Source organism: Paroedura picta, chromosome 5 (genome assembly GCF_049243985.1).
Source record: "Paroedura picta isolate Pp20150507F chromosome 5, Ppicta_v3.0, whole genome shotgun sequence".
NCBI classification, from domain to species: domain Eukaryota; kingdom Metazoa; phylum Chordata; class Lepidosauria; order Squamata; family Gekkonidae; genus Paroedura; species Paroedura picta.
In genome coordinates this window covers 69,654,222-69,666,735 of record NC_135373.1, presented here as the reverse complement: position 1 = coordinate 69,666,735, position 12,514 = coordinate 69,654,222, and the positions used below count along the sequence as shown (strand labels likewise).

Below are 12,514 nucleotides of genomic sequence, written 5' to 3'. Positions count from 1 at the left end.
TACACATTGTCTTTCAGAGTTACTGCTAAGCTAATAACTATGAAGATTCTAAAAGCAACAAACACAAACCAAAGTAAATTCAAACAAAAAAAATACAAATATTATAGGGTTGCCACTAGGACACTTTGCTATACCTTTCCCTGAATTTCCTGCTTTCTGGTACACTGATTGCTGCATTTCTACATCCATTTAAGAGAAAGCATGAAGGGTTAGATTAAATAGTGATTTTAGAAATCATTACAAATCATAAACACAAAAAACATGACAAACTGCAAGTCACTTAAAAGTTTCATTAACAGAACAGACAAAATTCAAGTCAAATCATCACACTTCCCTCACCCACAGTAACATATTGGGATTTTTCTCAAGGGATGCCACAACTACAGAGAAAAAAATTGACAAATCAATGAGATTTAATAGACTTTTGATGTATAATCTCAGACTCACCATTAATCACCAATTAATCAGACTCACCCCTCATGAAATCTGGCGGTAGTGAGTGCTAGCTCCCTCCACCTCACTGTAGCTGAGGCGGTGGCAACTCGATGATTAGTATTGCCATCTATTGTTGTTATTTTTCTTATATGTGCTTAGAGCTCTATACTAACCAATCCTACTACATAAAACTGTACCTTCTTTATTTGTTGCAGGTGCACCCCATGTCAAGCCACTATCTCGATCTTTATCTGGACTGCTATAGGAATACAGGCCTTTTCTGTTCTTAGATGAGTGGTTTTGTGCATATTTCCGTCTGCAATATCCTTGGAGTTTTTTACATAATCTAATAAGAAAAAGTCATGAAACAACACAATGTAATTTAAAAAAAGAAGAGCTGTTTTAATTCTGTTCTGTTTCTGCATGGATTGTTTAAAGATTCCTCATATGGAGAATCTTAAACATATCATTTGTCATACAATTTGTCATGCTTTGGGCTTATCCTGAGTTGAGCAGGGGGTTGGACTAGATGGCCTGTATGGCCCCTTCCAACTCTATGATTCTGTCTAGGTAACATTTTGGCCTCAGAACGAAGCCCTCAGTAAGTCAGATACCAAGCCTGAGATTAAAACAATATCTGCCAGGCATCTTACTATTTTGTCGGTTTGACTTCAAAGCACAACTACGCCCTAAGCTTATTGGTTTCAGAGGGTTTAACTCATCTCTGCTCTCTTTTGCAGAAACTCAAATGACTGTTTCTTCAACTGGGATCACTTACTAATGTCAAGGTTTGTGGGACTCCTGTCTACATAAGAAACAGTTCAAAGTTCTCTTTTTTCATTGATGAATAAACCTAGAAATACACTTTTTATGGTAAATGAAATCTTACTCGTAATATCCACTCATCAGAGCATAATCCTCTGCTGCCCAGCCATTTTTATCCTTATCAGAAGCTTCAGCACCATACTGAATGAGCAGGTTTATTAAAGCATCATCTCCATTAGAAGCAGCAGTCATTAGTGATGTTCTATAATAGAAATGAGACATATTTATTCTACTTCGCCTATTTGTTTCACTAGCAGGATTCAGATGCCATGGCATTCCATTTAAACTGTAACTGAGTGCAGTAGACTTTGTCACCATGCTCATGCACTCTCCTTTCACATCAAATGATTCCTCAGAGAAGCAGATTAAGAAAAAAAGCAACTGAGGAAGAAAAACTAAACTGGGAACAGAGGGCTCATTAGTTGCCATCAGCACCAGGTGAAAAAAAGTACTGAATGAAGTGTCTGTACAGCTTCCCCGCCAAGACTTCTTCCAAAACTCTGACCTGCTCACCCCTCAAAATGGGGAGAAAGAGGGGGAAAAAACTATACATTTTGACAGGAAGGATTAATTTTCTCAGTGCATTTTTCTAAATAACTTAGATCCTGCTTGAAGTCATTGATAGAGTGCTCCCTTCTGTAATCAGGTGCTCAGCATGTGCAAAAGCTCCTTCTGCAGTTGCTGATCCTCCACCAGGTACTGTGTCCATCTGCAAGCCACGGAAAGGGGAACAATCCATTAGCCTAACTTTGCAGACATCCAAGCAGCAATATGCCTATTGCCACCATCCCAGAAGGGTTTGTCAACTTATTTGAGTGGCCAACAGGAAAACCCCTTCAGGAGATCTCACAGTGAAAGTCATATGGCCAGGATTGATTTGCTTAATTTTTGCTCTATATTCCCACGATCATGTAAGGAGTTCTTAGTCTGACGAAAAGTGCTTGCACTCGAAAGCTCACACCCTGAATAAATCTTTGTTGTTCTTAAAGGTGCTACTGGACTCTGCTTCTATTAGCTTCATAAGAGAGTAAGTGGTCCTTCAGGTGTAATGGTCTCAAATCATTTAGGGTTTATGAATACAATCAGGGATTATAACCTTACCCTTTCTTCTGATGCTGCGAAATAATCAAGAAAAATAACCTGTGACCATCTTTATGCCATGATTATATTCACAATCCTCTACTGTAATCCCTGATTGTGTTTATAAACCCAATATGATTTGATAATAGTACACACGAAGGACCACTTACGTCTCTTATGAACCTACACAATTACTGTGGTTCTTTGTGTACTCAATTACTCCACTTCTTTGGAGGCCCTGCTTTGGCCCCCTGCCCTGTGAGAATGAGAGAGGAACTTCTCAATCATGGTACCAAAATTCTGGTACTGTCCCCCAAGTCATCCATCCCTTCTATTGACATCTTGTACCAGTATTGCCCATTATACATGGAGTGGAAAGTCCACATTCAGGGTGGAATGACAGTGGCTAAAATCACCAATTATGCACACTGCAGGTGACAACCGGGCGCAGAGTCAACGTATGCCGCCGAAAAAGCTGGGAAGAAAGTGGAGCTTCCCGGGACCAGGGCACAACCAGAAGCGGCTCTGAAGTATCCACGTGCATAATCAGATACTCTGGGTTTTGCCGCCGTTGCATTCCATCCCATGCATAATCAGTTTGCTTCACTTTTTCCTCCTCCTCGTTCTCCATGCTACCGTTTCAGCGGCCATGCATAATAGGCCTAAGTGAAGACTTCTTTGTTTCATTCGGCATTGTACAGTGATGACTCTTTCTTGAGCTATATTTTAATTGTTGTTTTAAATCTTTTTGTACGGATTTTAGATCTTGTTTTAATTATCTCAAGCATATGGGGTTGATTGGTTTAATTATTTTAAATTTTAAATATTTGATTTAAACGTTTTATATTTTACTAGTAGGGTAGCCAGCTTTAAAAACAAACAGGCCAACCCACCCACCTAGAAGTTCTGGCGGGAGGCATCAAAGAGCAGCAAGCCCTTGGAGGACATGGTTGCCCCTTGCCCCACCAGTGCTCCTCACACCGTGTAAAGGCAGGGAGGCTGGGGAGAATGGCAGGTCCCTGTGGCAGAAGCTGCCGATGATCATCACCCATAGCAGCGGCAAGAAGGGGGAGCCAGAAAGAGCCTCATATTGGCTCTCAGTGGAAGAGGGCCCTCCCAGTGAAGGCCTATCAAAGGCACCCCAGTGCTTCCTGATGGCTTGCCAGCTCCTCCTCCCTAGGGGGGAGGGCCTATCAGAGGTCCAGCATGTTGTCGGAAACACAGTCATAATTTTATTTGTTATGATGTTTTAAATTATTAACTTAAAAGCTAAGCAATACCAAGAAAACCAACAAAAAACTTAATGTTTGTCTTAATACCAGGGCTACTTCTGTGCTGCATATTGTTACCTGCCATTCTAGCCCTTATGAGGGAAGAAAGGCCAAGTATACTGTTTATAAAATAAAAATATATATCCAGATAATTTCAGAATAATAAATAAGAGATCAATCCACAGTCTGAATGTTCATTCAAGGATTATTGTGGTTGTAAATAGAAGCACGTACAGCTGATCTCCCTGCCAGTTGTTCCACGCTGATGTAACAGTCTCTGTCATCTCTTCAAAGTAAAGATTCAAAATTGGTGTTAAAGCCTGATGACAGTCCTGGAAATATCGATACAAGTCTAATACCCACAACCATATTGTTAAGGAACAGGGGAGGAGGTCATTCACCAGGCTTGCCAGAACCATCTGGCAAACAGGAAGGAGGGAGTGGTTACCCTGGAACATCCCTGTGGAAAAGCATTTTCAAGACTATAGCACAGTGGTTCTCAACCTGGGGGTCAGACCCCTTTGGGGGTCGAATGACTCTTTCATAGGGGTCGCGGCAGGGCAAGCAGCTTGGCTGGGGGAGCGCCATCCACACAACAGCCTTGTGAGGTAGACAAAGATAGAGCGTTCATATGTCTGGAGCAACGGAAAAGAGTGAGATCGGCATGGTGGGACAAGAGGCAGAACTGAACTGAAAAAACCCAGGGGAGAAAACAATTTATATACAATCATGAACAATGGATCTTCATGCCACCGGTCAGTTTCGGTTTAATTTCTGTGAAACAACACTTGTATAATTTTATGGTTGGGGATTACCACAACATGAAAAACTGTATTAAAGGGTTGCAGCATTAGGAAGGTTGAGAACTACTGCTACAGCAGCAGTTGCAACCACTCGGTCATTGGGGCAAGAATCTGCCTGCTAACATTACTTAGTGATCCTAGATGGGAGTGGGGCCTGTCTCCCCAGCTTGCAGATGGTGTTGTGCCTCAGCAGCCAAACACAGGGCAGTGCAAGGAAGACAGCAAGCAGGAAGACAGGCAGACAGAGAAGGAGAAGACAGACTTAGAGAGCAGGGTAGAGTTGTCTAAGAGTCACAGAAACCTGGAGGAGGGGATGATAGAAGATAACATGGAGAAAGAAGTGAACCAGAAAGAAAAGGTGGATGAGGGCAGAAAGTCAAGGAATGAACTCCAGCTGATCTAAGAGGTTTCCCTGCCTTAGCAAGCACAAGAGGTGAAAACCACAGGTTGCTTGTGTATATAGCTAAACAAAAAAATCCAGTTTCAATGTAAAGTGCTCTGGACATAATCTTTCAGCAAACATGTGGGGGGGGGGGCGGGGGGGTGAGCCCAGCAACTCTGATAACATTACACACACCATGCATCTGAGCCTGCATATCTCTAGGAATCAGTCATTTTCAATCTCTGGAAATAAAATTGAGAGATAGATAATACCTTCCTGAGTTATCCCTAGCATGCACCGATGCTCCTTTTTTAAGAAGAAACTCTGCCATTTCTTGATTACCTCCTGTTACTGCAAGAATGAGAGGTGTGTTCCCATCCTAGAAGCATAAAAATTCAAAGTCACGAATTTCACTCTCATACACATGCACTTTCCTATTTTGACTGGAATAAGTAATAAAATGTCAATAAAAGTTTAAACTTTTTCAGTTACTGTGTTCATAGAGAATGCCTAGAAAGAATAACTGCCAATAAAATATAGAATCATAGAAATATAAGAATTGGAAGGGGCATACAAGCCATCTAGTCCAACCCCCCAGCTCAATGCAGCATCAACCTAAAACATCCAGGATAAGCAACAGCAGTGTTGGCTTTTATCTGCTGCTTTTCTCTACCAAGAGTCTCAAAGCAGCTTACAGTCACCTTCCCTTTCCTCTCCCCACAACAGACACCCTGTGGGGCTTGGTCAGAACAGCTCTATTAGTGCTGTGATGAACCCAAGCTAGCTGCTGTATCTGTCCAGCCGCCACTTGAAGACTGTCAATGAGGGGGAGCTCACCACCTCCTTAGGCAGTCAATTCCACTGCTGAACTACACTGACTGTGAATTTTTTTCCTGATATCTAGCTGATTCTCCACATAGTTTAAACCCATTACTGCGGGTCCTATCCTTTGCTGCCAACTGGAACCTTTCCCTGCCCTCCACTAAGTGACAACCTTTCAAATACTTAAAGACAGAAATCATGTCCCCTTTCAATCTCCTCTTCTCCAGGCTGAACATTCCCAAGTTCTTCAGCCTTTCCTCACAGGGCTTGGCCCTCAGGCCCCAGATCATCCTCCTTGCTCTCCTCTGAACCCTCTCAATTTTGTCCATGTCCTTTTAAAAGTGATATATGTGATAAGATACTGGTACAAACTCATTTGACAGATTCACAATGTTTTTAAACAGTGGAGCTTTGCTTTCCTTTCTAAAGATTCTGGGTCTCCGGGAAGCAAGCCTGGCCACAACCAGGGCGAGGGCCAGGGCTTTTTCAGTCCTGGCCCCTACCTGGTGGAATGAGCTCCCAGAAGAGCTGAGGGCCCTGCCATAGCTCCCTAAGTTCTGCAGGGCCTGCAAGACGGAGCTCTTCTGCCAGGCTTTTGGTTGAGGCTGGGCTGCATACTGGGCTATAAGATCGGATCCTTCCTCCACCCTCATGGCATCTGGATCCCCGTGGGGGTCTGTAAGGAATTGTTATGGCTGCCATGTTAGTTTTTAAAGGTTGTACTTTACTGTACTGTTTTGTTATATCGCCAAGGTGGTAATCTCGCCGTCTTATGTTTTTATTGTTGTGAACCGCTATGAGCCAGCTGGTCTGGGAGCTGGCGGTATAAAAATTCGATAATAAATTAAAAAAATAAACTAATGATCCAGGCAGTGCTGTGTCCATATCCCTACTGTCACAACTAAGATTTCTACATTGGGTAGACACAGGCAGGGTAGGCAGAAGGAAACACTTCAAAAGTCTCAGGATCTCTGGGCATCCAGACTGGTTCTAAGAGTCTAGAAAGGCTGTATCCACCAGAGTTTGGCTACCGATGATAGTAGCTGCCACAAGTTTGCCACTGGTTTTCATACTGTTCTCAGTTCAGTGTGGATCAGCTCCACTCAGATTCACAGACACACCAATGAACTCTGTGGGCTCTTCATATGAACACTTTTCTCCATCCTGCTACTACGGATGACAAAATCCTTTTTAAAAACATCAGGCTCAACACAAGATCAACATGCTTCATATAACTGCTGAGACGTTGCTATAAGGTTGCTCAAACTGGGGGCGGGAATTGGGAGGTAGACACAGGTGGGTTAACAAACCCATTCTTTTTTTCTTCAATTGCAGTAGTATATAAAGGTAAAGGTAAAGGTATCCCCTGTGCAAGCACCGAGTCATGTCTGACCCTTGGGGTGACGCCCTCCAGCGTTTTCATGGCAGACTCAATACGGGGTGGTTTGCCAGTGCCTTCCCCAGTCATTACCATTTACCCCCCAGCAAGCTGGGTACTCATTTTACCGACCTCAGAAGGATGGAAGGCTGAGTCAACCTTGAGCCGGCTGCTGGGATTGAACTCCCAGCCTCATGGGCAAAGCTTTCAGACAGCTGCCTTACCACTCTGCGCCACAAGAGGCAGTAGTATATACAGTTACCTTTATACTGTATTATTCTAGAATTAAGAGAGTATATAAAAACAAGTGATTTATGAATTAATTGACTAGCTGAAGTTTACCTTGTTCTGGGCATCAGCCTTGGCATTATATTCAAGCAACTGTTCTGCTATAGATACACTAGAATTAGAGGCAGCAAAATGAAGAGCAGTATTACTGCTTAAATCCACTACATTGGTGTCTGCACCATGTTTCAACAAATAGCTGGCACAAAACTCTTGCTGGCATTGTACAGCCTGTAACATTAAAAAAAAAAGATGTTAGGTTCACAAACTGTGTTAAAAGTACCAGAATATCTATAATGGTCACAAGTCAGTGCAATGTGAGTCATTAACTTTTTTCCTGAACTGGTCCAGCTATGACGAATAACAATAATTTATTAAACGAAGAGCAATCCAACAGCAAATCATGGCGGACTGTTTTCAGCTTGCTCCTTTACCTACTCCTAACAGACTTGACTAGAGGTGTGAGGTATCAGATTTTACTTCATACATTTTTAGGAAGGTTTGCCCTCTTTTTCTAGTATGCCACCTCTTTTCATCATTGTTACCTTCACCCACTGTTACCTTCCACCCACTCACCTTCAGCTGTTTTACCCAGTGAATACAAAAGCCCTTATTACTTACTCTTCACTTACTCTGCCTCCTTCCCTGCAGTAGCACTATGCGGAATACATTCCTTTTTGACTGCTAAGAACATTGTGGAAGGCACATTTCTAGCCAGTTCCTGATATTCAAAAAGAAATTCCCTACAGCAGACCAGAGAGTTTGGGAGAGGGTTAAAAAGCAAGCCATATCTACCCACTTCTTTCTCAAGCACTATTGCAAGACTGAGCATCAGGGCTTTGGGAGAGAATCTCCCTGTTAAGGCCAGAACTCAGTTGATCTCGCTCTTTTCCGCTGCTCCAGACAAATGCTCTATCTTAGTCTACCCCGCAAGGCTGTTGTGTGGATGGTGCCTCTCCTGCCAAGATGCTTGCTCTGCCGCTACCCCTGTGAAAGAGTTGTTCAACCCCCAAAGGGGTCCCAACCCCAAGGTTGAGAACCACTGTTCTAGACTAAAAAGAATCAAATGGCAAATCAATAGACAGAGTGGGGACTTGTACCTGAACTCTCCCTCACGTATGTTCACTTCTCATTGTGTCTACTTTTTTGTGGTTTTGTGGTTTCCTACCTCTCTCATTTCCATCTCTCTCTTCATTGGTCCCCCATATTGCTCTTATAACAAACCACTAGCCTATTTGTCATATACCAGGGCCATTCCACACGACTTTAATATAGCACTAGTCTTGCATTTTGTTTTCGCCACTAAAACTACGTTCCGCATGAGCAATCTGTAACACTCCTGCAACACTAGTGCCAAAATCACTTAGTTGTAGCGATTTCCGGGGAATCAGGAAAAGTGGATTCACCCTCAGAAAATCGCTACACTCTTGCCAACAACCAGCAACAGGGGTGGGAACAAGCACAGAAAAAAATTCTAGTGATTCCTGCGAGACCGGAAACCTGTGGGGAATGAATGAAACGCTACTGGATTCCACTACAAATGAAGGTATGTGGAACGCCGAGATTCCACTATTTAAAATAGCGGGGCTTTCCGCACTCCTTCAAAATTGCACAATGGTTGCCAATTGAAATCGCTACTGATTTGCCGTTATGCACAACGTTGTTGACAATCTGCAACACTCCTGAAACCGATCTGCAAAAAGCGCTTCGTTGTAGCGCTTTCAGGGAAATCCCAAAAGTGGATTCACCCTCCAGAAAGCGCTACACTCCTGCAACCAATCTGCAACACTAGCGGGAAAGTTCTGTGCGTTACCATTGTTGTGGTTTCTGCAAAGTCCCTCCCCCTGGCTCTCTCCTCTGATCTTCTGGCAAAGCGATTGCCATTTTTTTTTCTCCGAGTGAACGGAGATCAATGCACTGGTGAGCCTTCGTTTACCCAGGGAGGCTTCCCCGGCTGCAGTCCCTCTTAAAGTCACTAAGCACAAGCAACACAGAAGCCCGTTTGCTGGTTTATTTTCCCTTTATTTTTCACACTGTTTTCGGCCGAAAATCGCGCCCGTGAGGGGGGGGGATTTTTTTTTCACTCGGGGGGAGCGTGGCAACGATGAAACGGCAACTCAAACACCACCTGCCAGCTGGATGGGTCTCTCCGTTGCAATGAATCAACGCAGATTCGTTGCAACAGGTCTTTTTTTTTAAAAAAAAACCTTTCTTAAAGGGAAAGGGGCTGTTTGGGAGCATGCTAACGGCCGCCCATTGGCTGCTTGACAGCCAGGGGCGGGACGAGCTCGGCAATAGCGCTTCCTTTCTAGCGATTTTTGCCGAGACCAGAAGCCTGTGGGAAACGATAGAAATGCAACTGGATTCCACTACAAAGGCAGGTATGCATAACGACGAATTCCAGTATTTAAAATGGCGATTTTTTGTTCAGCAAACAATTTGCTACATGGATCTCGGTGCGGAATGGCCCAGTGTTTCCGCTTTGAGAAAGCAATTGGCAACATTGGTCGTTGTGTGGAATGGCCCCGGGTTTTGCCTAGTTAGTGTAGTCTTAATATATTAAGCCATTTCAACTGATGAAGAGGCAAGATATAATTATGTAAACCAATTTATATAAATACATAAGCGACAATTGCTATTAATGTCAGAATCTGCAGTCAATTGATATTTTGACATAGAATACTTTGCACCTTTTATACAACTGTTTTCACACATACCTTCATCAGTGGAGATCTGTTATCATTATCACAGAGGTTTAGTTTACATTTGTTGTCTACCAAGAAATGAACAACATCTGTACATCCATTGGCACAGGCAAGATGCAAAGGTGTTCTGAAAGATATATAAATGCATTCAGTCAACAAATAATTTGGAATAATAGCAAAGTTTGCTAAATGGTATTTGTCAGTTCAAAATTAGATTTTCCTTATGCGGTCTTCACAACACAGCTCTGTAGGTGTATGTTAAGACGCAGGGAAAAACAAAGGGAATGTTATGAAATGGACAAAAATGCAATTTACTCTCATTTTGTAAACCACATTGCATGCAAACATGGTTTCAGTTACTTGCAGCAACTGTAAAAACTAGGAATAATAGCTATTTGATACCAGTGACTCATGAACCGTGGTTTATAAAACCAAAAGACAATAAGTTTTACAAATGTGGTATTCAGATTGACTGAAAACTTCAAACCAGGTTTGCTTTCCATAGTATAGTATTCCTACACCAAAGTTCCTTTCCTGTAGGGTAGCGATCCCCAACCTGTGGGCTGCGGACCACATGTGGTCCGTCGACTAATTGGAGGTGGGCCGCGAAGGACGCCTCCCCCCCTTTACTTCACCCCCTCGGCCCTTTACAGCACACTTTGGGAGTCCTTGTCTCCCATCACTCCCAGATGGGACTATCTCGTTGCAGAGAAACAAGCTCAGGGTTCCCATTGATTTGTCATTGTCATGAGTTAAAATTTCCATGGAAATAAAATGTTCCTTATGTTCATTGTTGTGGCGTGTCTGTATCTTATTTTGAAGGGATGTTTAAACATTACCATAGCGATCAGAGAGTGTTAGTGCAGTGGTTGAGAGTAGAGGAGTAAACTACCCCCCCCCCAAGCCTCAGTAAAAGGCGTTGAGTGGTCCCCGGTGATAAAAAGGTTGGGGACCACTGCTGTAGGGAACAGTATGCAGGTCTATATTGACAGCGTGCAGTCTGTGATAGTTTCCTACACAGGAACACCCTCCCTGTGGAAATATAGAAAAGCCCTCGGTCATGACAGCATATGCCCTCCTAATCCCCCATGTCTGACGCAGTAGCTACAATGCATAACTGGAAACAGGAGATCTGCCTTCTAAATCCGGTGGTGACCTTAGGCCATTCTTGTTCTCCCACCTTAACCTACCTCACAAGGACGTTGTGAACTTCAAAACGGGGTCATTTTTTAGCAGTTTTAATGGAGGGAATGGGGCAACGAGCGGCAAGGAGGGAGAAAACCACTGGGAAACAATCCCCCCCCCCACTTCTCCACACTCCTTTTACAAGTTTACCACCCACCCGCCCCCCTTGCCCCAAGAAGGAAAGGGTAGGAGGCCTCTGGTTGTGGAGATGTGACACATGCGTGCCTTGCCAGCCCTCCCCTCAGACCTGTTGGCTTTATCCAGCTGGTTCAGGTCGTGCTTCTTCGCGAGCTGATGCTGCAGCTTCCCCAGGTTGCCGCTGGCCGCCGCCCGATGCAGCCTGCTGAGGTCCTTCTTCCGCAGCTTGTACCCGCCACCCGCGAGAGCATTAGGCGAGGGCGAGGGCGGAGCGGCGGCCGCAGAGCGAGAGCCCGACGGCTGCTCCTTCTTCCTCGCGAAGCCGAAGAACTTCTTCATCTCCGAGAGAGAGAGAAGGAAGGCAGGAGGCGAATCATGGGCCGGCCGCCCCGAAGTCTCCCCAGCGCCCAACTTGTGGCCGCTCCCGGGGGAGGAAAGAGGGTGTCTCCCTTTGCTGCCGCCCCGTCAGTGGAGGCGACGCTGTGCAGGAAGCATCTCTTTAGCGGCACGAAGACACCGAAGAACTGGGTCCGCCGGAGTCAAGGTAACGGCCGCCCTGAGGCAGCACTACGCATGCGCTCTGCCTGCCCACGGCTCGGCAGGGTGGAGGAACCGTTAGTGGAGGCGCGCACGCGCACTCGCGGCATCTCTCCCCGCCCCCCCTCCCCCCGTGCTGCGGCTTTACTTTCCAGGTAGAGCAGGGACGACGCCGGGTGGTCTCAGTGGAAGGACCCAGTGGCTTTACTCGGTTCCAAGGATTTCCTTTTCTTCCTGAAGTCTTCGCTCTCGTTCTTTTGCCATACGGATCCGTGCTGGCTCTGCCATGATCTACAAGGTCAGGGTTGACCGCAACAGCAAGCAACTCTATATGTTTCCTGCAGACATAAAATACTTACAAGTGGCACCTTAAAGATAATGTCATTTCTTTCAGTATGCACTTTTGTGAGCTACAGTGCTCTTCTTCAGACAGATACCTTGGAAAATCCTACTGGGGAAACATACTGACTTAGTGTGACTTACACCCATAGCTTGCTGATGGAGTGGACTGCAGTTCATTAAAACTCATCTTGAAATATTGTAGGTGCCACTGACCTTTTGTTTCGTTTTTCTTTGACAAACTAGCTATCCTTTTGCCATCTAAGCCTGCCTGGAAACATGAGCTTCAGAGTGTGGTGTAATGTTTAGAACATTGAACCAAAAGACAG

The 12,514-nt window shown here is 44.5% G+C and overlaps 1 protein-coding gene across 11 annotated transcripts in view; it reads right to left on the bottom strand.

The window, feature by feature from the left end:
• ANKRD26 (ankyrin repeat domain containing 26) overlaps positions 1–11,890 on the bottom strand; it is a 93,700-nt gene extending 81,810 nt beyond the window's left edge. For 7 of the 11 annotated variants that reach the window (XR_013231139.1, XM_077338415.1, XM_077338416.1 and 4 more), the window contains exons 1-6: positions 11,419–11,890; positions 9,999–10,113; positions 7,339–7,512; positions 5,069–5,175; positions 1,325–1,462; positions 633–781 (exon numbers count right to left, since the gene is read on the bottom strand). Coding sequence is in view for 10 of the 11 variants with exons in the window: in XM_077338415.1 (XP_077194530.1) it covers positions 633–781; positions 1,325–1,462; positions 5,069–5,175; positions 7,339–7,512; positions 9,999–10,113; positions 11,419–11,648 (913 nt within the window). In the remaining variant the exon portion in view is untranslated. The other 4 variants (XM_077338421.1, XM_077338425.1, XM_077338424.1 and 1 more) reach the window with 4 other exon arrangements.
• Between the last annotated feature and the right edge of the window lie 624 nt (positions 11,891–12,514).